General features: G+C 50.6%; 2 protein-coding genes across 4 annotated transcripts in view; both read left to right on the forward strand.

Annotated features, from left to right (window-relative positions):
- The window catches only part of LOC309536772 (uncharacterized protein), a 154,896-nt gene extending 138,157 nt beyond the window's left edge, over positions 1–16,739 (forward strand). The window contains exons 1-3 of one of the 3 annotated variants that reach the window (XM_082231072.1): positions 532–831; positions 9,437–9,563; positions 13,877–16,739. In XM_082231072.1, the coding sequence (XP_082087198.1) occupies positions 547–831; positions 9,437–9,563; positions 13,877–15,708 (2,244 nt within the window). In that variant the 5' untranslated portion in view covers positions 532–546 and the 3' untranslated portion in view covers positions 15,709–16,739. Of the gene's footprint in view, positions 1–531; positions 832–2,103; positions 2,216–9,436; positions 9,564–13,876 lie in introns of those variants that run through there. The other 2 variants (XM_082231074.1, XM_082231073.1) reach the window with 2 other exon arrangements.
- Positions 831–27,277, forward strand: LOC309537004 (uncharacterized protein). Its single transcript, XM_082231439.1, has 6 exons — positions 831–1,150; positions 21,491–21,984; positions 22,184–22,265; positions 22,530–22,612; positions 24,779–24,905; positions 25,724–27,277. The coding sequence occupies exons 2-6, from the start codon at positions 21,571–21,573 to the stop codon at positions 27,052–27,054; spliced, it is 2,037 nt and encodes a 678-aa protein (XP_082087565.1). The 5' UTR covers positions 831–1,150; positions 21,491–21,570; the 3' UTR covers positions 27,055–27,277.
- The last annotated feature ends 472 nt before the right edge of the window (positions 27,278–27,749 follow it).

The raw sequence follows: 27,749 nt of genomic DNA on the forward strand, positions 1-27,749 counted from the left end.
AGGCTTGTAAACCCTTCAACGGAGTCCCGAAACCCCTCAATGAAACATCAGGATTTCTCAAAGAACCATCGCTGACTAATGGGCATCGTCCAAGGTGACAGGCAGCCAATCCGAAGTCAGGAAGCAGCAGCCCCGTGTCTGGAGCGCGCGATCCGCCAGGAGAGCGCAAGAAACCGAGAGCAGAAAGCGGGGAAGAAGCGCGCTGCGAAATGTAGCAACAGCGGATACAATGTTTCCTCCTGTTTCCTTGTTTCTTGCAAGACAGAAACAGAGGAGGGCGATCCAGGGCTCCCCTCCCTCCCTCCCTCCCTCCCTCAAGCAGAAGGTCATTTGCCCTTAGGGGGAATCCAGCTTCGCCCCAGGAGGCAGCCCATACCCCAAACAGTAATCCGGATCCGGAGGTGTGAATCCCGTTCTTGCTCTTTGGGGAAGAAGCTCCTTCCAAGGCGGGGGGAGCTGGGATGACGGACGGGGGGGGGGGCGACACTTTCTCCTTTCTGCGTGACAACCACTCCTCTTGTCTGACGAGTCCATGACGTTTTGGTGATGGTGGGAGGGATGCATTGTGGGGAAATCTCTTTCACCCCTTGCAAATACGACCCCCCTGGGGGCTGCGATGCCCGGGACTCCTGCTTTGCAGAGGAAGAGGGGAGGAGCCCGGCTGGCCCAGGGTTCAAAGGAACTGGGCTGGATTCCGAGAGAGGACTGGGAATAAAGGGGGCCACGTCCCCCAGAGCCAAAGACCCTTCCTCCCCATCCCTTCCTGCAAGGGGGGGGGCTGTTGTCTCTCTGCTCCGCAAGTGCTGCCTCGGGGGCGCCTTCGGGGATCCGGTGAGTCTCCTTTCTCTTCCCCCTTTGGGCGTCCTGGGTCTCCCGCCCCCTTTGGATTCATTTCGGTCTCCGCCAATAAGGCGCCTCGACGCGTCTGCAAAGTACGAGGCTCCTCCCGGGCTCCTGAATAGAGAGGAGGTGAGTCTGAAGTTCTCCGCCTTGCAAGGGTTAAAAGGAACTGAGCTGCATTCCTAGAGAGGACAGGAAATAAGGGGGGGGACGAGGTCCTCCCGAGGAAATCCCCCCCCCTTTTCTCTCTTCCAGGGGGAGGTTTTCGTCTCCTTTGCAGGAGCTGCGTCGGTGGCACCTTTGGGATCTTGTAAGTCTCCTCTCTCTTCCCCATAGGGCGCAGGGGGGAGAAGGGGGCAAGTCCCAGGGCTGCCGGGGAGGGGGCCGGGGGGGGAGTTTGTATTCTTCTTCTTGGTCTTCCACGAACACGGCCTTAACAGTGAGTCCGTAAGTGACTCTGGAGGCCAGTTCTGGATCCACACGTCCTTCCACAGCGGGGACATTGGTTTCCAGGCAGGAGCTGATCCCGGTGTGGATTTGCCAAGCGTGGCTTCCTCTTAGCATGTTTCTCCCTTGTGTCCTGAGTTCGAGTGTCTTCAAAGCCCAGGACACCTTTGACGAAGGCTGTTCTCCAACTGGGGCGCTCGCAGGCCAGTGTTTCCCAATTGTTGGTGTTTACACTACATTTTTAAAGATTTGCATTGAGAGAGTCTTTAAACCTCTTTTGTTGACCACCAGCATTACGCTTTCCATTTCAAAGTTCGGAATAAAAGGTAAAGTGACCCCTGACCGTTAGGTCCAGTCGTGGCTGACTCTGGGATTACGGCGCTCATCTCGCTTTCTTGGCCGAAGGAGCCGGTGTACAGCTTCCGGGTCCTGTGGCCAGCATGACTAAACCACTTCTGGTGAACCAGAGCAGCACACGGAAACACCATTTACCATCCTGCCGGAGCGGGACCTATTTATCTACTTGCACTTGACATGCTTTCAAACTGCTAGGTTGGCAGGAGCAGGGACAGAGCAACGGGAGCTCACCCCGTCGCGGGGATTCGAACCACCGACCTTCTGATAAGCAAGTCCTAGGTTCTGTGGTTTAACCCACAGCGCCACTTGCGTCTCATTAAGTTTGGAATAGAGTAGTTGTTTTGAAAGAAAATCATCAGGCATCCTGACAACATGACCAGTCCAACGAAACTGATGTTGAAGAATCATTGCTTTGACACTGATGATCTTTGCTTCTTCCAGTACACTGGCATTAGTTCACCTGTCTTCCCAAGTGATGTGTAAAATATTTTGGAGACGCTGTTGATGGAATCTTTCAAGGAGTTGGAGATGGCATTTACAAGTGGTCCATGTTTCACAAGCATACAGCAAGGTTGGTAGTGCAATAGCTTTGTAAACAAGCATTTTGGCTTCCCTGCAAATGTCCCGGTCCTCAAACACTCTGCGCTTCTGCTGCAACTGGACAGTGCCAATCCTGGATGTGCTGCATTTGTGACCATTATGCTCGTTTGCCTTGGCTAGCAGTAAAGCTCTGCTGGATGAAATATATAATTGCCTTCCGGTTACGAACACGGCAAACCCGGAAGTACCAGACCGGGTTACTTCCGGGTTTCTTCAGTTGCGCATGCGCAGAAGTGGTCTTTCGCTGCTTGCACATGCGCAGAAACGATAGACCGCCCCGCACACATGCACAGAACAGGCACTTCGGGTTGCAGTAGTTTCAGGTTGCAAACAGCCTCCGGAACGAATCCTGTTCGCAACCAGAGTCACCACTGTACACAATTGTCAGGGGTTCAGGAGCAGAGACGCAGAGAAGGGAGGAAGCAGAGAGCGAGGGGGAGGAATCCGAAGGGAAAATGAGTGATGATGACGACCCGAGATCTCCAAGCCTAAGCAGTGAGTCAGAGGACTCCCAAAAGGGAGCCCCAGTGAGCAGAGCAAGGGGGGGATCCGGGGGGACACCCCAGGAGGAAGGGAACAGAGGAGATTCAGAGAGCAGCAGCTGGAAGTCGGGACCCACGCTCATAACTGAGAGCGGCAGCAGCTGGAAGTCGGGACCCACGCTCAAGACTGAGAGCAGCAGGGAGGAAGGTAGCCAGGCATCGGGTTCCGGAGGCTGTCAGCAGGAGGGAGGGCACGAGTCAGGGGTGGTCACGCCCTCCTCAGAGAGCGAGGCAACGGTTAAGAGGAAAGTAGAGAGTTGGGCGCGCGCGCCAAGTTCAAATGCAGCGGAAGCTGGAGCAGTAAGCAGCCCGGAGAGTGAGCCAGGTCCTAAAGCCCGCCGCAAGGAGGCAGAAGGATCAGGGGGGTCAGCGTCAGAGGAGAGTAGAAGGGAGGAGGCCCAGGGGGGCAGAAGGACCCAGAGACGTAGGGAGAGGCGAAGGAGGTGGAGCAAGGCTAGGGTATTAAGCTGGTGTGCAAGAGGCGGGGACTCAGACGGGTCTTCGCCGACCTAGGGCAGAAGGTGTAGAGCTGCACGCTGCAGTTCGGAAATGAAACCTGTAACTTAATAAAGACTCTTATAAAGTGAACGCTGGCGGACTTGGTCCTATGTGAGCTGGGACTGGGTGGCAGCCCTGACAGTAAGACCCGTCTCTCAAAAGCTTCGGACACCTGATATCTCGCAGCGGAGAGAGAGGCAGCTGGAGGAGGGGATCGGTGTTTGGGAGCAAGCTCACGACGGTTAGCAGAGATGACGGAAGCAGAGACAGTTGCAGCGCTGCAACAGGCAGTTACCCAATTGAACGCGGAGGTACTGGCATCCAAGAAGAGGGAGGAGGAAGCGGCAGCCGCCTACAGAGATCTCCACGCCAGGTTTGAAGCATGGGTTAAACACGGGCAGCCAGGACCCAGACCGGAGGGGGTTGGGTTGGCACGGAGAGCAGGAGGGCTTGTGGCTCACTTCGATGGGAATTTACAACAGTACCCCAATTTTCGAGCAGACGTAATGTGCGCACTGCAACTGCTGGCAAAAGACTTTAGAGATGAGGAAGAGAAAGTGGGGTTCATACTATCCCATTTGCATGGGGATGCTAAAGCGTGGCTACGCAATTTGTGGAGGGATAAAGATCCGGCGCTTCAGAATGCAGATGCCTTTATCAAAGCGATGGATGCGTGTTTTTTGTCTACTATTGATGTGGATCTTGCCCGACGGGAGATTCATGGACTAAAACAAGGGAGGGCAAGCGTCCGGCAGTACCACGCCCGCTTTTTTGCGCTGGTCAGTGCCTTAGAGTGGGACCGGGATTCGCCCCCTGTCAGAGACCTGTTCTGGGAGGGTCTAAGCTCTGCGGTCAAGGATGAAATTGCAAGGGGGGAGAGGCCCCGAAGCACGCAGGAGGTGGTCCAAAGGGCGCTGACTGTGGGGGTGAGGCTGGAAGAACGTCCATGGTGCAGAGATGAAGGACGTGGAGGGCGCGAAGCAGCGAGGAGTTTCTCTTTCGTTCCAAGAGAAGCAGCGCGTGCGCAATCCACACCTCCGCCTGGAGGGGGAGGGGAACCGATGGAGGTTGGAGGTGCAAGGGCTCAGTCAGCAGCCAGAGCCCAAGCACCGACAGCAGTGAAAGCGAAGCCTCCTAGAGGGAACAGGAAGTGTTACATCTGCGAGGATCCAGGCCATTTGGCGAAAGAGTGTCCCCGGAGGCTCCACAAGCACACTGCAGCCTCAGCAATGGTGACTGCAGCAACGCAGCAAGGAGAACCACAGCAGGGAAACGACGATGTCTGGCTGGAGACAGAGGCACTGGGGCCCAGCCAGACGCATCAGTGAAGCAGTCCCCAGCGATCTTGCAACCCACGGACCCCCTCCCACCCAAACCAGTAGTGCAGCTCACAGCATCTCTCCAGCTACCCGATGGCGTCACTATCGAAGTGCCGCTTTCTGTGGATTCTGGAAGCAACGCAGACTTTATAGCGCAGGATTTTGTGGAGCAGCACGCTATACAGCTACTGCCTGCCACTCTGCCCCTGCAAGTCGTCACAGTGGATGGCAGAGAGTTGCTAGGGGGGCAGGTGGTGAAGCAAACGCCACCGATGGTGATGCGCCTTGGCAACCACAGGGAAGTCATCAGTTTTAATGTCACCCGACTGTCGGACACGCCCATTGTGTTGGGCATGAGTTGGCTGGACAGGCACAGTCCGACACTGGCTTGGTACCAGAGACAGCTGATCTTCGGCTCCTCTTATTGCGCAGAACACTGCATCCTGCCCAGACAGGAGGGAGAGGAGGAGAAATCACAACTGCAGTTGGGAACGTTGCAAGCAGTCCCCCACAAATACGCAGACTTTCTGGAGGTCTTCTGCGAGAAAGAGGCTGACAAGCTACCACCGCACAGGCAATATGACTGCAAGATTGACCTCCTACCAGGGGCGACGCTGCCGAAAGGGAAGCTGTATTCCATGTCTGAGGACGAATTACAGGAACTCAAACAGTTCATAGATCACAATTTGCAGCGCGGTTTCATCCGGGAGTCCAGGGCAGTAGGGGGCAGTCCTGTTTTCTTCGTGAAGAAGAAAGACACGCCCCAAAAAAGACTGGTGGTGGATTTTCGCCTCTTAAACAAGATGACCAAGCCTTCTGATTTCCCCATGCCCAGGATTGACGACCTACTAGCGACGGTGCGCAAGGGACGCGTGTTCACCAAGTTGGACCTGCGAGGTGCGTACAATCTCATCCGCATGAGGGAGGGCGATGAGTGGAAGACAGCCATGTTCACGCCTCTGGGCACCTACGAATACAGAGTGATGCCGTTTGGATTGCAAAACGGTTCTCACTGTTTCCAAGCTTTCATGCATCATGTGTTGGCGGGACTCCTTTACAAGAAGTGCGTCTGCTTTCTGGATGACATCCTGATATTCTCCGAATCGCAGCAAGCCCATGACCAAGATGTTCGGGAGGTGCTGGAGAGGCTGCAGCAGCATAGACTGTACGCCAAACTGGAGAAGTGCCAGTTCGACACGACGGAGGTGGATTTCTTGGGTTACAAGTTGTCGGACAAGGGGCTAGCCATGGACAGCGCCAAGGTTCGTGCGGTGTTGGATTGGAAGAGCCCGCGCAACCGGAAGGAGGTCCAGCGGTTTGTCGGCTTCGCCAACTTCTATCGCAAGTTTATCAAGGGGTTCGCGATGCAGACGGCGGCCATTACGGACACGCTAAGCTCCAAGAAAAAGAAATTCATCTGGACGGAGCAGGCGGAGCAGTCCTTTCAGGCACTCAAGCGTCTCTTCGCGTCGGAAGAGCAACTGCTGCATATCGACCCCAGCAGGCCGATGCGGGTAGAGACAGACGCGTCCGATAGAGCAGTGGGAGCTGTCCTGCTGCAAAGGGACCCACAGGGGGTCTGGAGGCCGGGAGCGTTCTACTCCAGAAAGCTCAGCAAGTCGGAGCAGAACTACACCATCTGGGACAGGGAGTTGCTGGCCATTCATGCAGCTTTCAAGGCGTGGAGGCACTTCCTGATCGGCGCCAAGCACACGGTGCAGGTCTGCACGGATCACAAGAATCTGGAGCACTGGCGCACGGCTCAGTTCCTGAACCAGAGGCAGATACGTTGGGCGGAGTTCTTTGCTGACTTCAATTTCCGAATAGAGTACGTCCCAGGCGACACCAACGTCATGGCGGATGCACTGTCCCGCAAACCGCAATACCTCGAAGAGGCGACGCCAGCGGCAGCCATGCACATCTTCGCGCCAACAGCGTGGGCGTGCGCTTCAGCCACAGTAGACCTGGATGCGGTGCGGCGGGCGTTGCAGGACGACTCCTTCGCGCAGGCGAAGATGGCAGAGGTGCACAAGGGCACGGCGAAGGGCGACGAGTTCCAGATACGAGACGGCTTGCTCTTACGTAAAGGGGCCATCTACGTGCCGGGAGACGAACTTCGCGCCAGGGTACTGCAGCAGCTGCACGACGCACCCACGGCCGGGCACTTTGGCACGGAAAAAACGGTGGAATTAGTCGCAAGGGACTTTTGGTGGCCCAGACTGAGAGGGGAAGTCGCGGACTACGTTGCGAGGTGCGACACCTGCCAGAGGGCCAAACCGGTGCACAAACCACCGGCGGGACTGCTGGAACCGCTGCAAACGCCGTTTGAACCGTGGGAGAGAGTGGCCCTGGACTTTGTTACGGATCTACCCAGCTCGAGAGGCAAGACAGCTGTACTAGTGGTGGTGGACTTGTTCACCAAGATGGCACATTTCATTCCGTGTGCGAAGGTGGCCACGGCGGAACAAACCGCCAAACTGTTCATAGATCACGTGTTCAAAGTGCATGGTCTGCCGCGGTCTATCCTGTCCGACCGCGGGCGCCAGTTCGTCTCGAATTTCTGGCAGAAGCTGATGAGTTTTCTAAATGTCAAGGTCGATCTGGCATCAGCAAGACACCCGCAGACCAACGGGCAAGCAGAGAGGGTCAATGCCATCATGCAGCAGTACCTGAGATGCTATGCCAATCAACAACCTGCGACCTGGGTGGATTACCTGCCGCTCGCCGAGTTCGCTTACAACAACACGAAGCACGTGTCCACAGGGGTGACGCCGTTCTTCGCCAACAATGGGAGGAATCCCAGAACCTTCCCGGGACGGGAGAGAGTGGGGGACGGAGAACCACAGACGGCGGACGCGTTCGCGTCAGAGTTGCAGGCGGTACACGATCAACTCAGACGGCAGCTGGAGCTAGCTAAGCACGCCTACAAGGTGCAAGCTGACAAGCACAGGCGGGTTGGCGAAGAGATCCAAGTGGGAGACTGGGTCTGGTTGGCAGCCCACGCAGTGCCGACCAGGTCACTAGCCAAGAAGAAGTTGGGGCACAAGCAAATTGGTCCGTACCAAGTCGAAGCACAGATCAACCCGGTAGCCTTCCGACTGGCGCTGCCGGAGGGTTCCAGAATGCATCCGGTGTTCCACAGGTCGGTGCTCACTCCCTACAAGGCACCTCACAGATTCCAGGAGCCAGGGACGGCACCGAGTCCGTTCCGGGAGCGGACGGAGACGCGAGGGGTGACGCAGCAAGACCCCATCAACGAGGTCACGGAGATTTTGGACTCCAGATGGGGGGAAGAGGGAGTCGAATACCTCCTAGCCAGAGAGGGCACCCGGGCCAGCGCCAATAGCTGGGTGCCAGACTACGCTTTGGAGGAACCCCTGCTCAAGGACGAGTTTCATGCCCTTTTCCCACACAAACCCATGCCAGCGAGCTTCTTCGACGACTGGCTGTTCACGCCCACACTTTCTTCCAGCACGTTCCATGGATTCGACTCGGACGGGGAACCCGCACTGAGCACCCGTTCCCCAGAAGGATCGCCGGCGGGTTCGGCGTCAGACACCTCGTATTGGTGGGACGATCGACCGGAGGAGCAATGGCGCCGGAAGTGGCTGGAGATGCCAGGTCGAGCGACCGACGCAGAGACTGACATGGACGTGTTCGGGGAGGACCTTGGGTTCGAGCACGGCGGTACAGAGATGGAAGCGGAACAGGTCAACGTCGGCGACCGCGAGGAGGAAGACTCGGAGGTCTTCAGTTGGCGGCCAACCACGGGGAGCGAACTGTATCCGGCATTCCCTCCCGTGATGATGGAGCACCCAGCACCCACACCTGAAAGCGGGGAGGGGGGAAAGGGGGGCTTCGAGGGGGGGATGGATGTCAGGGGTTCAGGAGCAGAGACGCAGAGAAGGGAGGAAGCAGAGAGCGAGGGGGAGGAATCCGAAGGGAAAATGAGTGATGATGACGACCCGAGATCTCCAAGCCTAAGCAGTGAGTCAGAGGACTCCCAAAAGGGAGCCCCAGTGAGCAGAGCAAGGGGGGGATCCGGGGGGACACCCCAGGAGGAAGGGAACAGAGGAGATTCAGAGAGCAGCAGCTGGAAGTCGGGACCCACGCTCATAACTGAGAGCGGCAGCAGCTGGAAGTCGGGACCCACGCTCAAGACTGAGAGCAGCAGGGAGGAAGGTAGCCAGGCATCGGGTTCCGGAGGCTGTCAGCAGGAGGGAGGGCACGAGTCAGGGGTGGTCACGCCCTCCTCAGAGAGCGAGGCAACGGTTAAGAGGAAAGTAGAGAGTTGGGCGCGCGCGCCAAGTTCAAATGCAGCGGAAGCTGGAGCAGTAAGCAGCCCGGAGAGTGAGCCAGGTCCTAAAGCCCGCCGCAAGGAGGCAGAAGGATCAGGGGGGTCAGCGTCAGAGGAGAGTAGAAGGGAGGAGGCCCAGGGGGGCAGAAGGACCCAGAGACGTAGGGAGAGGCGAAGGAGGTGGAGCAAGGCTAGGGTATTAAGCTGGTGTGCAAGAGGCGGGGACTCAGACGGGTCTTCGCCGACCTAGGGCAGAAGGTGTAGAGCTGCACGCTGCAGTTCGGAAATGAAACCTGTAACTTAATAAAGACTCTTATAAAGTGAACGCTGGCGGACTTGGTCCTATGTGAGCTGGGACTGGGTGGCAGCCCTGACAACAATGAATAATTCATTAGCACAACAAAATATGCATCCATAAAATGCGCAGAAAAAGATTCCCATTAAAACAGGACATCAATTAAGAGGCAGAAGACAACAAAGTGGAACAGTTCACCTTTATTTGGTCTAAGAGGACAACCTTTTCCTTTTTCTTTTAGGGTCCAGTGTGCTTTGAAGATGTAGCTGTCCATTTCGCAGACGAGGAGTGGGCGTTGCTGGATCCTGACCAGAGAGCTCTCCATAAGGAAGTCATGGAGGAGAATCATCGGATCTTGGACTCTCTTGGTAAGGCTTCCTTTTGGATCTTCCTATCTGTTTTGTAATTCAAGACATCTCTCTATGTGACGAACCTCTGATATTTCGATGGGGCTCAACAGCGCCACCCACAGCACCTGGGATGCTAACACTCCCACAGCCAGCCTTGGATGGAAGACTGTTGACTGCTTTCCCTGTGAATATTCTTCCTCCAGTTCTGCCTTTTCAAAGCATAAATAATAAAATCATCATCATCATCATCTTGCCTACTCCCCCTCCAAGATGGCCCCCTTTTGCTCTTGAAGGGCTGGCCTGTCTGCAGCCCCCACAGCCTCCCATCAGGGTCCCTTCATGGGGGCAGAAGCAGAGGAAAGGCCTCAGGAAAGCAGCCATGGCTCTGGCCAGATGCACAGGAGGAGGAGGGCTGACCGCTCTCCTTCCCTCTCAGACTCCATCCATCAGCAGCCTCTCATCCCCTCACAGGGGCAGGGCCGCCAGAGGTGCAAGTCGCTGAGCAGGGGAGAATTTGCTCAGATGAAGATCCTTCAGGGCAGATAAGACCCCCCCACCAATATTTTTTCAGGCTCCTCTAAACTGCCCAGGCCTTCTTAAATGTAGGCTTCAAAATGATTCAGGAAGTTGAAGTGGCTTCTGTCAGATGTTTTGTTTCTGTTCTTCTATCTGTCCTTGGCTGACTAAAGAGACGAGTGACATTGGAGATGGCACAGATCCCATGATTGGGGCAAACAAAATCCGTCCCAGAAAATAACCAGGCTTTTTGAACCCCCGGCAGTGAACCCTGGAGGAAGACCTCACATCTAGCTCCCTTCAGTTCTTTCCCTGTCACAGAACGGATGGAAAATAGGGTGGACACAGTCCAGCGCCCGCCTAGTGGGCGAAAATTTGACTTCTTTTTTTTAAAAAAAAAATCTTTCGGATTTTCCCATTTTTCCCATGGCACACCAGGCAACATCTCGCAGCACACTAGTGTGCCGCGGAACAGTAGTTGAAAAACACTGCATAAGACCACTGCCATCCATGACCTGATTGTGGATGGAGGACTTGACCTGGCATGGGTAACAGACACTTGGTTGGGTGAAGCAGATGGGCCTGTCCTTGCCGCCACTTGTCCACCAGGTTTCTCTTTTGCACAGCAACCCAGGTCATGTGGGCGGGGAGGGGGGGTTGCAGTGATTTTTAGGAAGTCATTAGTTTGCACCAGGCGTCCTACTGGGAAGACCCAGTTCTCTGAGTGCATGTTCCAGAAGTTGGGCAATAGGGGCAGTACAGGATTCCTTTTGGTGTACCGACCTCCCCGCTGCACCAAGGATTCCCTGCCCAAGCTGCTTCAGGTCGTGGTGGATGTTCTCCTGGAGACACCTAGCTTGGTTGTCCTAGGGGATTTTAACATCCACACTGACACAACCTTACAAGGGGCTGCTCGGGACTTCGTGGAAAGCATGGCCACCATGGGGCTGTCCCTGAATAACTTTGGCCCAACTCATAGCCACAGACATGCCTGGTGTTCACCTCTAGTGATGTGGGTAATCTGACACTAGCTAAAAGTGAAACAACTGAAGTGCCATGGTCAGATCACTTCCTGGTGCAACTGGACTTCTCCGCGACCCTTCCCCTCTGCAGGGAGATGGGATCGATTCAGATGGTCCGCCCCCGCAACTTAATGGATCCAAATGGTTTCCAGAGAGTGGTAGGGTATGCTTCATCCCATGTTGATGGCCTTTCAGCTGATTCCCTGGTGGCCCGCTGGAATGTGGAGTTAACCAGGGCTATCGACTGTCTGGCTCTGAAGCGCCCTCTCCGATTGCATGGAGCCCGGACAGCCCTGTGGTTTTCTCCAGAGCTGAGGGTGAGGAAACGATATCTGAGATGGCTAGAGCGCCGGTGGCAGAAAAACCATTCTGAATTGGACCGGACACAGGTTAGAGCTCAATGTCAAGCCTATCAAGTGGTGATAGTGATGGCGAAGAAGACTTTCTTCACCGCCTCTATTGCAGTGGCAGAAAATAGCAGCAGGAAACTCTTTCAGGTGGTTTGCAATTTAACAGAAACACCTTTACCATCAGAGCCTTGTAAAGACCCCAAGATCTCCTGCAATGATTTTGCAAAGTTTTTTGCAGATAAAATTGCTCAGATTCAGAAGGAGGTAGACTCCACCGTGGGAGCAGGACCAAGGCGGGAGAGTGCTAGAGTCCTGTCTAGTCATGTTATATGGGATCAATTTCAATCTGTTACCTCCGAGGATGTGGACATGCTGTTTGGACAAGTGAAACCAACCACCTGTCTCCTTGATCCTTGCCCATCCTGGCTAATAAAAGCAAGCCGGGAAGGCCTGGGCGATGGGCTCTGCGGGGTGGTGAATGCTTCCCTCTGTGAGGGAGCCTTCCCAGACCCACTGAAAGAGGCGATCATTAAACCGCTTCTTAAAAAAAAATCTTTAAAGGGAAAGGGACCCATGACCATTAGATCCAGTCGTGGCCGACTCTGGGGTTGCGGCTCTCATCTCCAATCTCCTGGAGGTGTCCAGAGAACAGAGATGCATGAGCAAGACTCAGCTGGCCATGAATCAGGAAGAGGCCTTGCAACCCACCATGGGAGCAGTGGGGGATTCTGGGAAAACTCTGTGAAGAAGGAACTGGGTGAGGAGGACACCCTCTGCTCAGAGGTGCAGAGCCAGCAACTCAGGCAGTTCTGCTCCCAGGAGGCCAAAGGACCCCGAGAGGTTTGCAGCCGACTGAAACCAGAGCAGGTAGGAGGAAGGGGCCATGTGGGGAGAGAGGATGTCATGGACTGGGGGACACAGAGGAATGGTGGGAGGAACTGCCAAGGAAGGAGGGTTGAAGGCTCAAATAGGCTTCTAAGCAGTTCACACCCCATACCAAAGAGTGGCCAGGATTCACCCCATCAGTCCCACAATGGGGCTTTCCCCCTCGCATTCCCCTGCGCACCTTGGAGATGTCTATAGGGCTTCAGGAGGGTCCTCCCCTCCCGGCCAGAACAGCACAGAGGGAAAGAAGAAAGGGGGTCCTTCCATGTGGAAAACGGGAATATTTGTGCACAGGATTTGAAGAATGATTTGAAGAACACTGTTAATAGTTTCATTCTCCCGTTGCTGGATGTGTGAGTGTTAGATCACATGTCCTATGTTTACATTCCATGCTTGGAAGCGTGAGAACGGAAGACAGTTCCTATCACTTCCGTCCCCTTTGTTCTGTCTCTTGTTGTGCATGCGTTTTCGAATGTATGTCTTGTTTGAAGTCCGGAGGAGGGCGTGCTGCTCTCAGCTCCAGACGGGTGAGATTGGACACCCACACTCAGGGGGAGACACACCAACAAGCACCAGGTACTTAATACCCTCGTTAAAATACAGTGGTGCCTTTGGCTACGTTGCCATGAGGTTATGTTACCTTCCGGTTACGAACGCGGAAAACCGGAGGTACGAGACCGGGTTACTTCCGGGTTTCTCCAGTTGCGCATGTGCAGAAGTGGTTTTTCGCTGCTCACACATGCGCAGAAACGATAGACCGCCCCGCACACATGCGCAGAGCAGGCACTTCGGGTTGCAGTAGTTTCCGGTTGCAAATGGCCTCTGGAACGAATCCCGTTCGCAACCAGAGGCACCACTGTACACAATGAATAATTCATTAGCACAACAAAATATGCATCTATAAAATGCGCAGAAAAAGATTCCCATTAAACAGTTAAGCATGAAACCCAACCAGGTGTTTGCCAGAGTGCTGCATGCTGTGGTTATCTCCTGCATGGACTACTGCTATGCGCTCTCCGTGGGGCAACCTTTGAAGGTGACCCAGAAACTGCAATTAATCCAGAATACGGCAGCCAGACTGGTGACTGGGGGCGGCCGCTGAGAACACATAACACCAGTTCTGAAAAACCTACATTGGCTCCCAGTACGTTTCCGAGCACAACTCAAAGTGTTGGTGCTGACCTTTAAAGCCCTAACTGACCTCGGCCCAGTATACCTGAAGGAGCGTCTCCACCCCCATCGTTCTGCCCGGATAATGAAGTCCAGTGCCAAGGGCCTGCTGGTGGTTCCTTCACTGTGATAAGCCCACCCTGTGGAACGCCCTCCCATCAAATGTCAAGGAGATAAACAACTATGTGACATTTAGAAGACATCTGAAGGCAGCCCTGTTTAGGGAAATTTTCTAATGTCTAAAATTTTACTGTATTTTTAAATCTTTGTTGGAAGCCGCCCAGAGTGGCTAGGGTATAAATAAATTATTATTATTATTATTATTATTATTATTATTATTATTATTATTATTCCTGAGGCTCTGATCTGTTTTCTGTTTGCCACTTAGTTGCAGGTGGTGATGAATTGGAGATGAAGAACGAGGGAGACCACAAGGAGATCCACACAGTGGAGGAACTGTCTCAGGATTCAGACTGTGGAGTGAGCTTCAGGCAGAGCTCCCATTCCACTTCCCATCAAAGAAATCCACTTGAGAAGAAACCCTATCAGTGCTTGGAATGTGGAAAGAGATTCAGACACCGAGGCCAGCTTACTGTTCATCAACTTATTCATACAGGGGAGAAACCCTACAAATGTTTGGAATGTGGAAAGAGCTTCAATAAGAGCAGCAATCTCACTTCCCATCAAAGAATTCATACAGGAGAGAAACCCTATCAGTGCTTGCAGTGTGGAAAGAGCTTCAGTCACAGCCACCAACTAAGTGTCCATCAAAATATTCATACAGGGGAGAAACCCTATAAATGTTTGGAATGTGATAAGGCATTCACTCAGAGCTCCCAGCTCAGGACTCATCAAAGAATTCATACAGGGGAGAAACCCTACCAGTGCTTGGAATGTGGAAAGAGGTTCCGTCAGAGATACAAGGTCACTGTCCATCAGAGAATTCATACAAGGGAAAAACCTTATCAGTGCCAAGATTGTGGGCAGAGCTTCAGAAAAAAGGACAGATTAACTTCCCACCAAAGAATTCATACAGGGGAGAAACCCTACCAGTGCCAAGAGTGTGGAAAGAGCTTCAGAACAAAGGAGAGTTTCACAGTCCATCATAGAATTCATACAGGGGAGAAACCTTATCAGTGCCAAGAGTGTGGAAAGAGCTTCAGAACAAAGGAGAGTTTCACAGTCCATCATAGAATTCATACAGGGGAGAAACCTTATCAGTGCTGGGAGTGTGGAAAGAGCTTCATTCTAAAAGGCCAACTTAGGTCCCATCAAACAATTCATACAACAGAAAAACCCTATCAATGCCAAGAATGTGACAAGAGCTTCAGTCGAAGAGAGTGTTTCACTTCCCATCAGAGAATTCATACAGGGGAGAAACCCTATAAATGTTTGGAATGTGGAAAGAGATTCATCTGGAGCACCAGTCTCACAACCCATCAAATAATTCATACAGGGGAAAAACCATATCAGTGCTTGGAATGTGGAAAGAGATTTATTCTCAGAAGGCAGCTTACTGACCATCAGAGAATTCATACAGGGGAGAAACCCTATAAATGTTTGGAGTGTGGAAAGAGCTTCAATGTGAGGTCCAAGCTCACTTCCCACCAAAGAATTCATACAGGGGAGAAACCTTATCATTGCTTGGAATGTGGAAAGAGCTTCAATGAGAGGTCCAAGCTCACTTCCCACCAAAGAATTCATACAGGGGAGAAACCTTATCATTGCTTGGAATGTGGAAAGAGCTTCATTCACAAAGGCCCGTTCATGGCCCATCAAAGAATTCATACGGGAGAGAAACCTTATCAGTGCTTGGAATGTGGAAAGAGCTTCATTCACAGACGCCAGCTTACTGTCCATCAAATAATTCACACAGGGCAGAAACCCCATCAGTGCTTGGAATGTGGAAAGAGCTTCATAGACAAAGGCCAGCTCACTGTCCATCAAAGAATTCATACAGGGGAGAAGCCATATCAGTGCTTGGAATGTGGAAAGAGCTTCAATAAGAGCAGCACTCTCACTTCCCATCAAAGAATTCATACAGGAGAGAAACCCTATCAGTGCTTGGAATGTGGAAAGAGATTCACTCACAGAACCAGTCTCACAACCCATCACAGAATTCATACAGGGGAGAAACCCTTTAAATGTTTGGAATGTGGAAGCAGCTTCAATACGAGGAGCAAACTCTCTTCCCATCAAAGAATTCATACAAGAGAGTAACCTTATCAGTGCTTTTAGTGTGGAAAGAGCTTTACTCAAAAATGCCATCTTATGGCCCATCGAAGAGTTAATCCATGAGAAAAACCCTATCAGTTACAAGAGTGTGGAAAGAGCTTCAGAAAAATGGATAGTGTCATGTCCCATCAGAGAATTCATACAGGGGAGAAACCCTAACAGTGGCAAGCATGTGAAAAGAGCTTCAGCCACAGAGCCCGTCTTGTTTGCCATCAAAGAACTCACAGTAGGGCAAACTACAGTAGTGGCTGTAAACAGATTTAATTGGAGGAGACTTTAGTTCGTATGAGAGGGACGCGGGTGGCACTCTGGGTAAAACCTCAGTGCTTAGGGCTTGCCGATCGCATGGTCAGTGGTTCGAATCCCCGTGATGGGGTGAGCTCCCGTCTTTCGGTCCCAGCTCCTGCCCACCTAGCAGTTCGAAAGCACTCTTAAGTGCAAGTAGATAAATAGGCACCGCTTTCTAGCGGGAAGGTAAACCGCGTTTCCGTGTGCTGCGCTGGTGCCGGCTCGCCAGAGCAGCTTCGTCACGCTGGCCACGTGACCCAGAAGTGTCTCCAGACAGCGCTGGCCCCCGGCCTCTTAAGTGAGATGGGCGCACAACCCTAGAGTTGGACAAGACTGGCCCGTACGGACAGGGGTACCTTTACCTTTTACCTTAGTTCATATGAGGTAATGATTGCAGCTGGGTTCTATGCCACATCTGGTGCCCCGTAGTAATTCCTACTACATACTCAGAGCTGTGACTTTTAAGTTCTTGGCCAAGGTGTTGAATTCCTTCTTCATGTCATGCCTGGGGAGGGGGATAAGAGGGATTGGGTGACACCGATGAGTTTGCTGTCAATGTTGATCTTTCCTTGGAAGGACTTGGTGTAAAAATTGTGATAGTTGATTGAATATTAGATATTATAGATTTTGATTTTGTTCAAAGTGTCCTAGTATTAATTGCATCCAGCCTTTTAGATAGAATGCATTAGGCTTGACTTTTGTATGCCTGCATTTTGTAAACCTCATTCCACTCTGGGTTGTTTTTTTTAAGTAATATTTATTAAAGTTTCATAAACAATCAAAAGCTTCAAAATTTAAACATAGAATACAAAAACAAAAAAAACTACAAAAATGAAAAAATACAAAACAAAGCACATAGAGGTACACAATAGAGAACAGCTAACAGAATAGAAAAAAGAAGAAAAAACACCAAAAAACAAAACAGAAAAAAGATTAGTATTTTCATATCTTATACTTCATTCACTAGTTTCTTGACCTCCTCACACCTCCCTTTTTGTATTCCAGTTCAGATAATTAGTTCAGCAAATCCTTACCCTCTATCATTTATCCTTACTCAACATCTTAACCTATAATAAATATATATTTTCCACCATTATCAATCCATATTTACATATTCTTGTTAATCTTTTAACCAACACCGCTTGTTTTCAATCCAACATCCCTTTAACATTCATTAATTTTACAGTATTTCTGTAGATAGTCTTTAATTTTTTTCCATTCTTCTTCCACCGCCTCTTCTCCCTGGTCTCGGATTCTGCCAGTCATTTCTGCCAATTCCATGTACTCTATCACCTTCATCTGCCATTCTTCCAGGGTGGGTAGATCTTGTGTCTTCCAATACTTTGCGATGAGTATTCTTACTGCTGTTGTTGCATACATAAAAAAGTTCTGTCCTTCTTTGGCACCAATTGGCCGACAATGCCCAGGAGAAAGGCTTCTGGTTTCTTCAGGAAGGTATATTTAAATACCTTTTTCAGTTCATTATATATCATTTCCCAGAAAGCCTTAATCCTTGGGCACGTCCAGCAAAGGTGAAAGAATGTACCTTCCTTTTCCTTACATTTCCAACATTTGTTATCGGGCAAATGATAGATTTTTGCAAGCTTGACTGGTGTCATGTACCACCTGTAGATCATTTTCATAATATTCTCTCTTAGGGCATTATATGCCGTAAATTTCATACCTGTGGTCCACAACCTATTGCAATAGTTTGAATAAACTGGGTCCCTGCAGGACTCTGAGTTTGCTCTCCTTCTCTTGGTTCTGTGTTTTTATTTCAGATGTTCCCTTACATGTGTAACAAACCGCTGGTGTAGAAGCAAATTCTTACCACACAAGCAGGTAACGTACTTTATTATTTCTATAGCTATTAAATTTGTGCAGTGCCCTTGATCTGAAGATGCCAGGGTGCTTCACGTCATGAGTAGAGAGGTTCACAGAGCTTCCTCTTCCAGCGCCTCCAAGCCGCAAATTAGAATCATAGAATCATAGAGTTGGAAGAGACCACAAGGGCCATCGAGTCCAACCCCAGATTGGTGGGGCTCCTTGTTTCCTCCTGCTCTGGAGGGTGGCATCCGAACCAGTGGGTTAAAAGATAACAGGAATGGAGATTCCTATTAAACTTCAGAAAGAACTTTCTGCCAGTAAGAGCATATTTATAAGCAGAAGACACACGTTCTGTTAGCATTTCACTCCTCCCATTGCAAGGTCCATCTGATTCTTGTTTCCTTTCTGTTCCGTGAGGAAGGAAGCCAGTCTGTGTGAATTCCGTCTCTGGTACTATTGCACTTTTCCCTTCTGCTCTGTCTTGTGACGAGACAGGATGTCTGTATGAGGGCTGTTCCTCTCATACGTGTTCCGTTCTTTGATCTGTAATTAGTAGAAATAAAGTTGGTATGGCCAGATACCTCCTCACCTCTTTTACTCTGCTAGACCGGGTGCTCACAAGAGAGCAGCTGTGAGTCCCAGAACACCAGGACTCCTTCCCCGGAGGAGGCCGTGGGGCCTGCAAGAGTGTTCCCTTACGTTCCCCCACCTGCCCCACAGGCAAGCTGGATACATTTGCATCATATATATATCTGAAACCCGTTCCATTGCTAGGGGGTAGGGGGTGGGATCCCCTGCTCAGGCCCCTGGGGATGAGGGGTTGAAATAAAGGAGGAGAAGGACCGACCGGAGGACGGCCTTGCAGAGACAACAAAGCAGCCTTGTCGGGTGAGAGAGACCTCAGGCGACCCCTCCGGGCCTTTCACCCCTCGAGCTGTTGGTAGAGCCGGGGACTAAGAGGCCATCCAAACACCCCAAATCCCATTCACCCACGCAGGACGACGAGCCAGAGTGGGCCCCTCCACCTATAAACTCCCCTCCTAGTGATCTGCAGCGAAGAGGCTTGTAAACCCTTCAACGGAGTCCCGAAACCCCTCAATGAAACATCAGGATTTCTCAAAGAAGCATCGCTGACCAATGGGCATCGTCCAAGGTGAGAGGCAGCCAATCCGAAGTCAGGAAGCAGCAGCCCCGTGTCTGGAGCGCGCGATCCGCCAGGAGAGCGCAAGAAACCGAGAGCAGAAAGCGGGGAAGAAGCGCGCTGCGAAATGTAGCAACAGCGGATACAATGTTTCCTCCTGTTTCCTTGTTTCTTGCAAGACAGAAACAGAGGAGGGCGATCCAGGGCTCCCCTCCCTCCCTCCCTCCCTCCCTCAAGCAGAAGGTCATTTGCCCTTAGGGGGAATCCAGCTTCGCCCCAGGAGGCAGCCCATACCCCAAACAGTAATCCGGATCCGGAGGTGTGAATCCCGTTCTTGCTCTTTGGGGAAGAAGCTCCTTCCAAGGCGGGGGGAGCTGGGATGACGGACGGGGTGGGGGGCGACACTTTCTCCTTTCTGCGTGACAACCACTCCTCTTTTCTGATGAATCCATGACGTTTTGGTGATGGTGGGAGGGATGCATTGTGGGAAAATCCCTTTCACCCCTTGCTGGGGGTTCTTTCTCTTTGTCACCTTTCAACCTTCCTTGCAACAAACAAAGATCAGGTCTGCTGGCCGCTATTTTCCTTCTTCAGCTTGGCTGGAGTCTCCCCCTTTTGCTGCCCCGAGGTAACTGGGGAAGAAGCGGTGTGAGGCCCGTAAACCCGATTATTTTCTTTAACCCTGTTGCTCCTGCTTCCCTTTCCAAGGGAGGGAACAGCTGAGAAGCCAGCCCAGAGGGTTGTCAAAATAAGTCCCTCCTGGAGGCTGCGATGCCCGGGGCTCCTGCTTTGCAGAGGGAGGGGGAGGAGCGCGGCTCGCCAAGGGTTAAAAGGAACTGAGCTGCATTCCTAGAGAGGACAGGAAATAAGGGGGGGGACGAGGTCCTCCCGAGGAAATCCCCCCCCCCTTTTCTCTCTTCCAGGGGGAGATTTTCGTCTCCTTTGCAAGAGCTGCGTCGGTGGCACCTTTGGGATCTTGTAAGTCTCCTCTCTCTTCCCCGTAGGGCGCAGGGGGGAGAAGGGGGCAAGTCCCAGGGCTGCCGGGGAGGGGGCCGGGGGGGGGAGTTTGTATTCTTCTTCTTGGTCTTCCACGAACACGGTTTTAACAATGAGTCCGTAAGTGACTGTGGAGGCCAGTTCTGGATCCACACGTCCTTCCAGTGGGGACATTGGTTTCCAAGCAGGAGTTGATCCCGGTGTGGATTTGCCAAGCGTGCCTTCCTCTTCGCACGTTTCTCCCTTGCGTCCTGAGTTCGAGTGTCTTCAAAGCCCAGGACACCTTTTGAAAAGGTGCCCTCGCAGGCCACTGTTTCCCAGTTGTCAGTGTTTATACTACAGTTTTTTAGATTTGCCTAGAGACAGTCTTTGAACCTCTTTTGCTGATCACCAGCATTACGCTTTCCATTTTTAAGTTCGGAATAGAGGAGTTGCTTTGGAAGACGGTCATCAGGCATCCTCGCCATCACTCCCGGACCCCCAGCCCCGAGGCTAAAATCGAAGCCAAGACAGCTAGCGGGATCCATCCCACTCGCTGTCATGGCTTCTTTGCTCTTTGAGGCTCGGGGGGATTTTTTTTTCTTTATCCCCCCCTCCAAAACAAATTAAGTGCGCCCTATGGGCCAGTGCGCCCTATAGGGCGAAAAATACAGTAAATGACATAAATGTGTCATTTCCTAAATGACATAAATGGGTTTTCAGTGAGGAGGGGCAGACCCGTGGATTGGAGAAAAAGGTGGGATGAATATGCCACAAATAAAAAGGGGAGCCCATCCATTAGGGGCCAGTTTCGGAGCCATCTTCCAGGGCAGTTCCAGACAGAGGACTTGCAACCACCCCATGGGATCCAGAGCAGGAAGCCCCATGGCCACATCCTCTCTGTGCCAAAGGGACGGTGGCTGGAGCTTCAAGTGGGCACTGCCAGTCCCCGAGGCCACCTGAGGGACCAGGTGGATGCCAAAGAAGCTCCCAGCAAGTGGGGCTGGGGGGGGGGGTTGAGCTATGTAACACCTTCACCATCATCATCATCCCCATCCCATTTTCACCCTCCGTTCCCAAGGCAGATTACAACTTTAAAACACAATACTGAGAAGAACTTCAAGCCACGTACAATCACAGAATGAAGGGCAGTCCTACTTTTTTTGCTTTTGAGAGCTGTCCTTTGGTCAGGTCAGGATCTGGCCCTCAGAACAAAGGAAAAAGGGACCCCACCCCAGTAGTCTTTCTTGAGAACAGGGGAGATTCCACGTTCTGGAAAAGGAGAGAGGCGCTGGAAAGAAATGTGCCCTGGCATTGGGGGGAGGGAGGGACCCCCACTCTTGCCTTGAGTCCAAACTACACTTGGTACAAATGACTCACTTGTCAATTCTGACCTTCATTCTTTCTGTTTAAAAAAAGAAACTTTGAGTCTGGGCTGTGATTCCTGAAAATACTTCCCCATGCTTGTTCAGGGAACCCTTTTCTCCTCCTTACTGTGTATCAATTTTATACCAGAAAAATGTATTTGCTTTTTAGGATTTGCCAAAACCTCTCATTAGGACAGGCAGAACTTGGCAGAAGACGTAGGGACTCTTTCCAATCTCCTGGGAACAGAGATGGATGAGCAAGACTCAGCTGGCCCTGAAGCAGGAAAAGGCCATGCCCTGGAAACTGGGAGCAGTGGGGGATTCTGGGAAAACTCTGTGAAGAAGGAACTGGGTGAGGAGGACACCCTTTGCTCAGAGGTGCAGAGGCAGCAGCTCAGGCAGTTCTGCTACCAGGAGGCCAAAGGACCCCGAGAGGTTTGCAGCCAACTCTACCACCTTTGCCATCAATGGCTGAAGCCAGAAAGGCACACAAAAGCTGAGATGCTGGACCTGGTGATCTTGGAGCAGTTCCTGGCTGTCCTTCCTCCAGAGATGGAGAACTGGGTGAGGGAATGCGGAGCGGAGACCAGTTCCCAGGCGGTGGCCCTGGCCGAAGGTTTCCTCCTGAGTCAGGCAGAGGAGAGGAAGCAGGCAGAGCAGCAGGTGAGAGAGACTTTCCTCTGGATACTCCCCAGGGGCTCCAAAGAGGAGGGAGAGTATCCCCCAATTCTCTACTTATTTGCCCATCCTTTTTTGGAAAGCATCCAAGGAATGATATTGGATAGCCCTAAAGTGTTTGCGTCTGCTGCTCCTTTTCTAATCCTTCTCCCCACTCTCTCTTGAATCCTTGTTGCTCTTTCAGAGGAAGGATCTGTTAGCAGAAATGGGTCCGGATTCCTCTGAGGCAGAGAAGACTCCCTTGGACTCCAGAGAGTGGCCTCTGGGTAAGGAGGAAGGAGTTTTTTCTCTGTTGGTCACATTTTGTGGATTCTGAAACTAATCTGTGATTTCTTTTCATCTTATTGGAGAATTCACAGGGGACCAAGAGCCCAGAGAAAGGGAGATGTGTTTTTGCACTCTAGTATGTGAAATGGGTACAAACGTCCATATTTACATGGCAACTCCTCCTTGTTTGAAGGCGCACCTGTAGTTTTCCTTCGGAGTGAAGCATGCGCTCTTGGCTTCCCACTTACCTTCTTCTCTCGCAGGAGACGGAACGAGGCCAGCAAGACCTGCTTGTCCATCTTTTCTTGGTGGCGGAGGGGAAGCTGCCCCTGTGGACCCAGAGCAGGTAGGAGGAAGGAGCCATGTGGGAAGAGAGGATGTCATGGACTGGGAGGAAGCGCCAAGGAAGGAGGGTTGAAGGCTCAAATAGGCTTCTAAGCAGTTCACACCCCATACCAAAGAGTGGCCAGGATTCACCCCATCAGTCCCACAATGGGGCTTTCCCCCTCTCATTCCCCTGCGCACCTTGAAGATGTCTATAGGGCTTCAGGAGAGTCCTCCCCACCCGACCAGAACAGCACAGAGGGACAGAAGGAAGGGGGTCCTTCCATGTGGAAAACGGGAATATTTGTGCACAGGATTTGAAGAATGATTTGAAGAACACTGTTAATAGTTTCATTCTCCCATCGCTGGATGTGTGAGTGTTAGATCACATGTCCTATGTTTACATTCCATGCTTGGAAGCGTGAGAACGGAAGACAGTTCCTATCACTTCCGTCCCCTTTGTTCTGTCTCTTGTTGTGCATGCGTTTTCGAATGTATCTCTTGTTTGAAGTCCGGAGGAGGGCGTGCTGCTCTCAGCTCCAGACGGGTGAGATTGGACACCCGCACTCAGGGGGAGACACACCAACAAGCACCAGGTACTTAATACCCCTCGTTAAAATACAGTGGTGCCTTTGGCTACGTTGCCATCAGGTTATGTTACCTTCCGGTTACGAACGCGGAAAACCGGAGGTACCAGACCGGGTTACTTCCGGGTTTCTCCAGTTGCGCATGTGCAGAAGTGGTTTTTCGCTGCTCACACATGCGCAGAAGCGATAGACCGCCCCGCACACATGCGCAGAGCAGGCACTTCGCGTTGGAGTAGTTTCTGGTTGCAAATGGCCTCTGGAACGAATCCCATACGCAACCAGAGGCACCACTGTACACAATGAATATTTTTTAAAAAATATATATTTATTAAGAATTTTAAACATTAAATTCAAACACAGAACAAACAAAAATAAACAGAAAAAGAACAAAAAGATTAACATACAATAAAAAACATACAACAAAATCAGATATCCAACATCCATATTTTCTTAAACTTTTGGACTTCCTCACTTCTCCCAATTCTGCGTTCCCAGTTATAGGATTATAGACAGCAATTTATCACCTTCTTTCAACTCTTATTATGTAGTGTTCAAATATTATGTCCCCGACTTTAAACATTTTTATCAAGAACTCAAATACTTAATTTAGACATAATGTTATTCCAAAGTTTATCTTATTTCTCAAATCTCGCTTATTCTCATTTTTCTTTCAACTAAATTACTGGTGCCATGTTGTTTTCAGTCCTGCATCCTTCTTAGCATTCACACAGTTTACAATGTTTTAGTAAATAGTCCTTAAACCTTTTCCAGTCCTCTTCCACTACCTCTTCTCCCAGGTCTCGGATTCTGCCAGTCATTTCTGCCAATTCCATGTAATCTATCAGTTGCGTCTGCCATTCTTCCACGGTGGGCAAATCATGGGTCTTCCAGTATTTTGCGATAAGTATTCTTGCTGCTGTTGTTGCATACATAAAGAAAGTTCGATCCTTCTTTAACACCCTCTGACCAACAATACCCAAAAGGAAGGCCTCTGGTTTCTTAGAGAAGGTATACTTAAATACCTTTTTCAATTCATTATAAATCATTTCCCAGAAAGCCTTAACCTTAGGGCAAGTCCACCAGAGGTGAAAAAATGTTCCTTCAGTTTCCTTACATTTCCAACATTTGTTATCAGGCAAGTGATATATTTTTGCAAGCTTGACTGGGGTCATGTACCACCTATATATCATTTTCATAATATTTTCTTTCAAGGCATTACATGCCGTGAACTTCACACCGGTGGTCCATAACCTTTCCCAGTCAGCAAACATGTTATAACCAATGTCCTGTGCCCATTTTATCATAGCTGATTTGACCGTTTCATCTTGTGTGTTCCATTTTAACAGCAAGTTGTACATTTTGGAAAGTACCTTAGTCATAGGTTCTAACAGTTCTGTTTCTAGTTTCGATTTTTCCACCTGGAATCCTATCTTTTTTGTACACAATGAATAATTCATTAGCACCACAAAATATGCATCCATAAAATGCGCAGAAAAAGATTCCCATTAAAACAGGACATCAATTAAGAGGCAGAAGACAACAAAGTGTAACAGTTCACCTTTATTTGGTCTAAGAGGACAACCTTTCCCTTTTTCTGTTAGGGTCCAGTGTGCTTTGAAGATGTAGCTGTCCATTTCACAGACGAGGAGTGGGCGTTGCTGGATCCTGACCAGAGAGCTCTGCATAAGGAAGTCATGGAGGAGAATCGTGGGATCTTGGACTCTCTTGGTAAGGCTCCCTATTGGATCATCCTATCTGCTTTGTAATTCAAGACATCTCTCTATGGGAGGAACCTCTGATATTTCAATGGGGCTCAACAGCGCCACCCACAGCACCTGGGATGCTAACACTCCCACAGCCAGCCTTGGATGGAAGACTGTTGACTGCTTTCCCTGTGAATATTCTTCCTCCGGTCCTGCCTTTTCAAAGCATGAAACCCAGACAGGTGGTTGCCAGAGTGCTGCATGCTGTGGTTATCTCCTGCATGGACTACTGCTATGCGCTCTCCGTGGGGCTGCCTTTGAAGGTGACCCAGAAACTGCAATTAATCCAGAATGCAGCAGCCAGACTGGTGACTGGGGGCGGCCGCTGAGAACACATAACACCAGTCCTGAAAAACCTACATTGGCTCCCAGTACGTTTCCGAGCACAACTCAAAGTGTTGGTGCTGACCTTTAAAGCCCTAACTGACCTCGGCCCAGTATACCTGAAGGAGCATCTCCACCCCCATCATTCTGCACGGATACTGAAGTCCAGTGCCAAGGGCCTGCTGGTGGTTCCTTCACTGTGATAAGCCCACCCTGTGGAACGCCCTCCCATCAAATGTCAAGGAGATAAACAACTATGTGACATTTAGAAGACATCTGAAGGCAGCCCTGTTTAGGGAAATTTTATAATGTCTCACTTTTTAATGTATTTTTAATCTTTGTTGGAAGCCACCCAGAGTGGCTGGGGTATAAATAAAATTTTATTATTATTATTATTATTATTAGTAGTAGTAGTAGTAGTAGTAGTATTCCTGAGGCTCTAATCTGTTTGCCACTTAGTTGCAGGTGGTGATGAATTGGAGATGAAGAACGAGGGAGACCACAACGAAATCCACATAGTGGAGGAGCCACATAAGGATTCAGACTGTGGAGAGAGCTTCAGGCTCTCCCATCAAAGAAATCCGCTTGAGAAGAAACCCTATCAGTGCTTGGAATGTGGAAAGAGCTTCAATCACCGAGGCCAGCTTACTGTTCATCAACTTATTCATACAGGGGAGAAACCCTATACATGTTTGGAATGTGGAAAGAGCTTCAATAAGAGCAGCAATCTAACTTCCCATCAAAGAATTCATACAGGAGAGAAACCCTATCAGTGCTTGGAATGTGGAAAGAGCTTCAGTCACAGCCACCAACTAAGTGTCCATCAAAATATTCATACAGGGGAGAAACCCTATAAATGTTTGGAATGTGATAAGGCATTCACTCAGAGCTCCCAGCTCAGGACTCATCAAAGAATTCATACAGGGGAGAAACCCTATCAGTGCTTGGAATGTGGAAAGAGGTTCCGTCAGAGATACAAGCTTACTGTCCATCAGAGAATTCATACAAGGGAAACACCTTATCAGTGCCAAGATTGTGGGCAGAGCTTCAGAAAAAAGGACAGTTTCACTTCCCACCAAAGAATTCATACAGGGGAGAAACCGTACCAGTGCCAGGAGTGTGGAAAGAGCTTCAGAACAAAGGAGACTTTCACTGTCCATCAGAGAAGTCATACAGGGGAGAAACCTTATCAGTGCTGGGAGTGCGGAAAGAACTTCGTTCAAAAAGGCCATCTTATGTCCCATCAAATAATTCATACAACAGAGAAACCCTATCAGTGCCAAGAATGTGACAAGAGCTTCAGTCGAAGAGAGAGTTTCACTTCCCATCAAAGAATTCATACAGGGGAGAAACCCTATAAATGTTTGGAATGTGGAAAGAGATTTATTCTCAGAAGGCAGCTTACTGACCATCAGAGAATTCATACAGGGGAGAAACCCTATAAATGTTTGGAATGTGGAAAGAGCTTCATTAAGGGCAGCAATCTCACTTCCCATAGAATAATTCATACAGGAGAGAAACCTTATCAGTGCTTGGAATGTGGAAAGAGCTTCAGTCGAAAAGACAGTTTCAATTCCCATCAAAGAATTCATACAGGGGAGAAACCTTATCAGTGCTTGGAATGTGGAAAGAGCTTCAGTCGAAAAGACAGTTTCACTTCCCATCAAAGAATTCATAAAGGGGAGAAACCCTATAAATGTTTGGAATGTGGAAAGAGTTTCACCCGGAGCACCAGTCTCACAACCCATCACAGAATTCATACAAGGGAGTACCCTTATCAGTGCTTTTAGTGTGGAAAGAGCTTTACTCAAAAATGCCATCGTAGGGCCCATCAAAGAGTTAATCCATGAGAAAAACCCTATCAGTTACAAGAGTGTGGAAAGAGCTTCAGAAAAATGGATAGTGTCATGTCCCATCAGAGAATTCATACAGGGGAGAAACCCTAACAGTGGCAAGCATGTGAAAAGAGCTTCAGCCACAGAGCCCATCTTGTTTGCCATCAAAGAACTGACAGTAGGGCAAACTACAGTAGTGGCTGTAAACAGATTTAATTGGAGGAGACTTTAGTTCGTATGAGAGGGACGCGGGTGGCACTGTGGGTAAAACCTCAGTGCTTAGGGCTTGCCGATCGCATGGTCAGTGGTTCGAATCCCCGTGATGGGGTGAGCTCCCGTCTTTCGGTCCCAGCTCCTGCCCACCTAGCAGTTCGAAAGCACTCTTAAGTGCAAGTAGATAAATAGGCACCGCTTTCTAGCGGGAAGGTAAACCGCGTTTCCGTGTGCTGCGCTGGTGCCGGCTCGCCAGAGCAGCTTCGTCACGCTGGCCACGTGACCCAGAAGAGTCTCCGGACAGCGCTGGCCCCCGGCCTCTTAAGTGAGATGGGCGCACAACCCTAGAGTTGGACTCGACTGGCCCGTACGGGCAGGGGTACCTTTACCTTTACCTTTTACCTTAGTTCATATGAGGTAATGATTGCAGCTGGGTT

Source organism: Podarcis vaucheri, assembly GCF_965113315.1.
Source record: "Podarcis vaucheri genome assembly, chromosome: 7".
Taxonomy (NCBI): domain Eukaryota; kingdom Metazoa; phylum Chordata; class Lepidosauria; order Squamata; family Lacertidae; genus Podarcis; species Podarcis vaucheri.

Excerpts from the sequence above, each read along its gene's own strand:
- LOC309537004 (XM_082231439.1), top strand. The coding sequence starts at position 21,571 with ATGGATGAGCAAGACTCAGCTGGCCCTGAAGCAGGAAAAGGCCATGCC. Across the intron at positions 22,613-24,778 it reads CCCCTGTGGACCCAGAGCAG|GGTCCAGTGTGCTTTGAAGA; the intron begins GTAGGAGGAAGG and ends TTTTTCTGTTAG. Across the intron at positions 24,906-25,723 it reads TGGGATCTTGGACTCTCTTG|TTGCAGGTGGTGATGAATTG; the intron begins GTAAGGCTCCCT and ends TTTGCCACTTAG.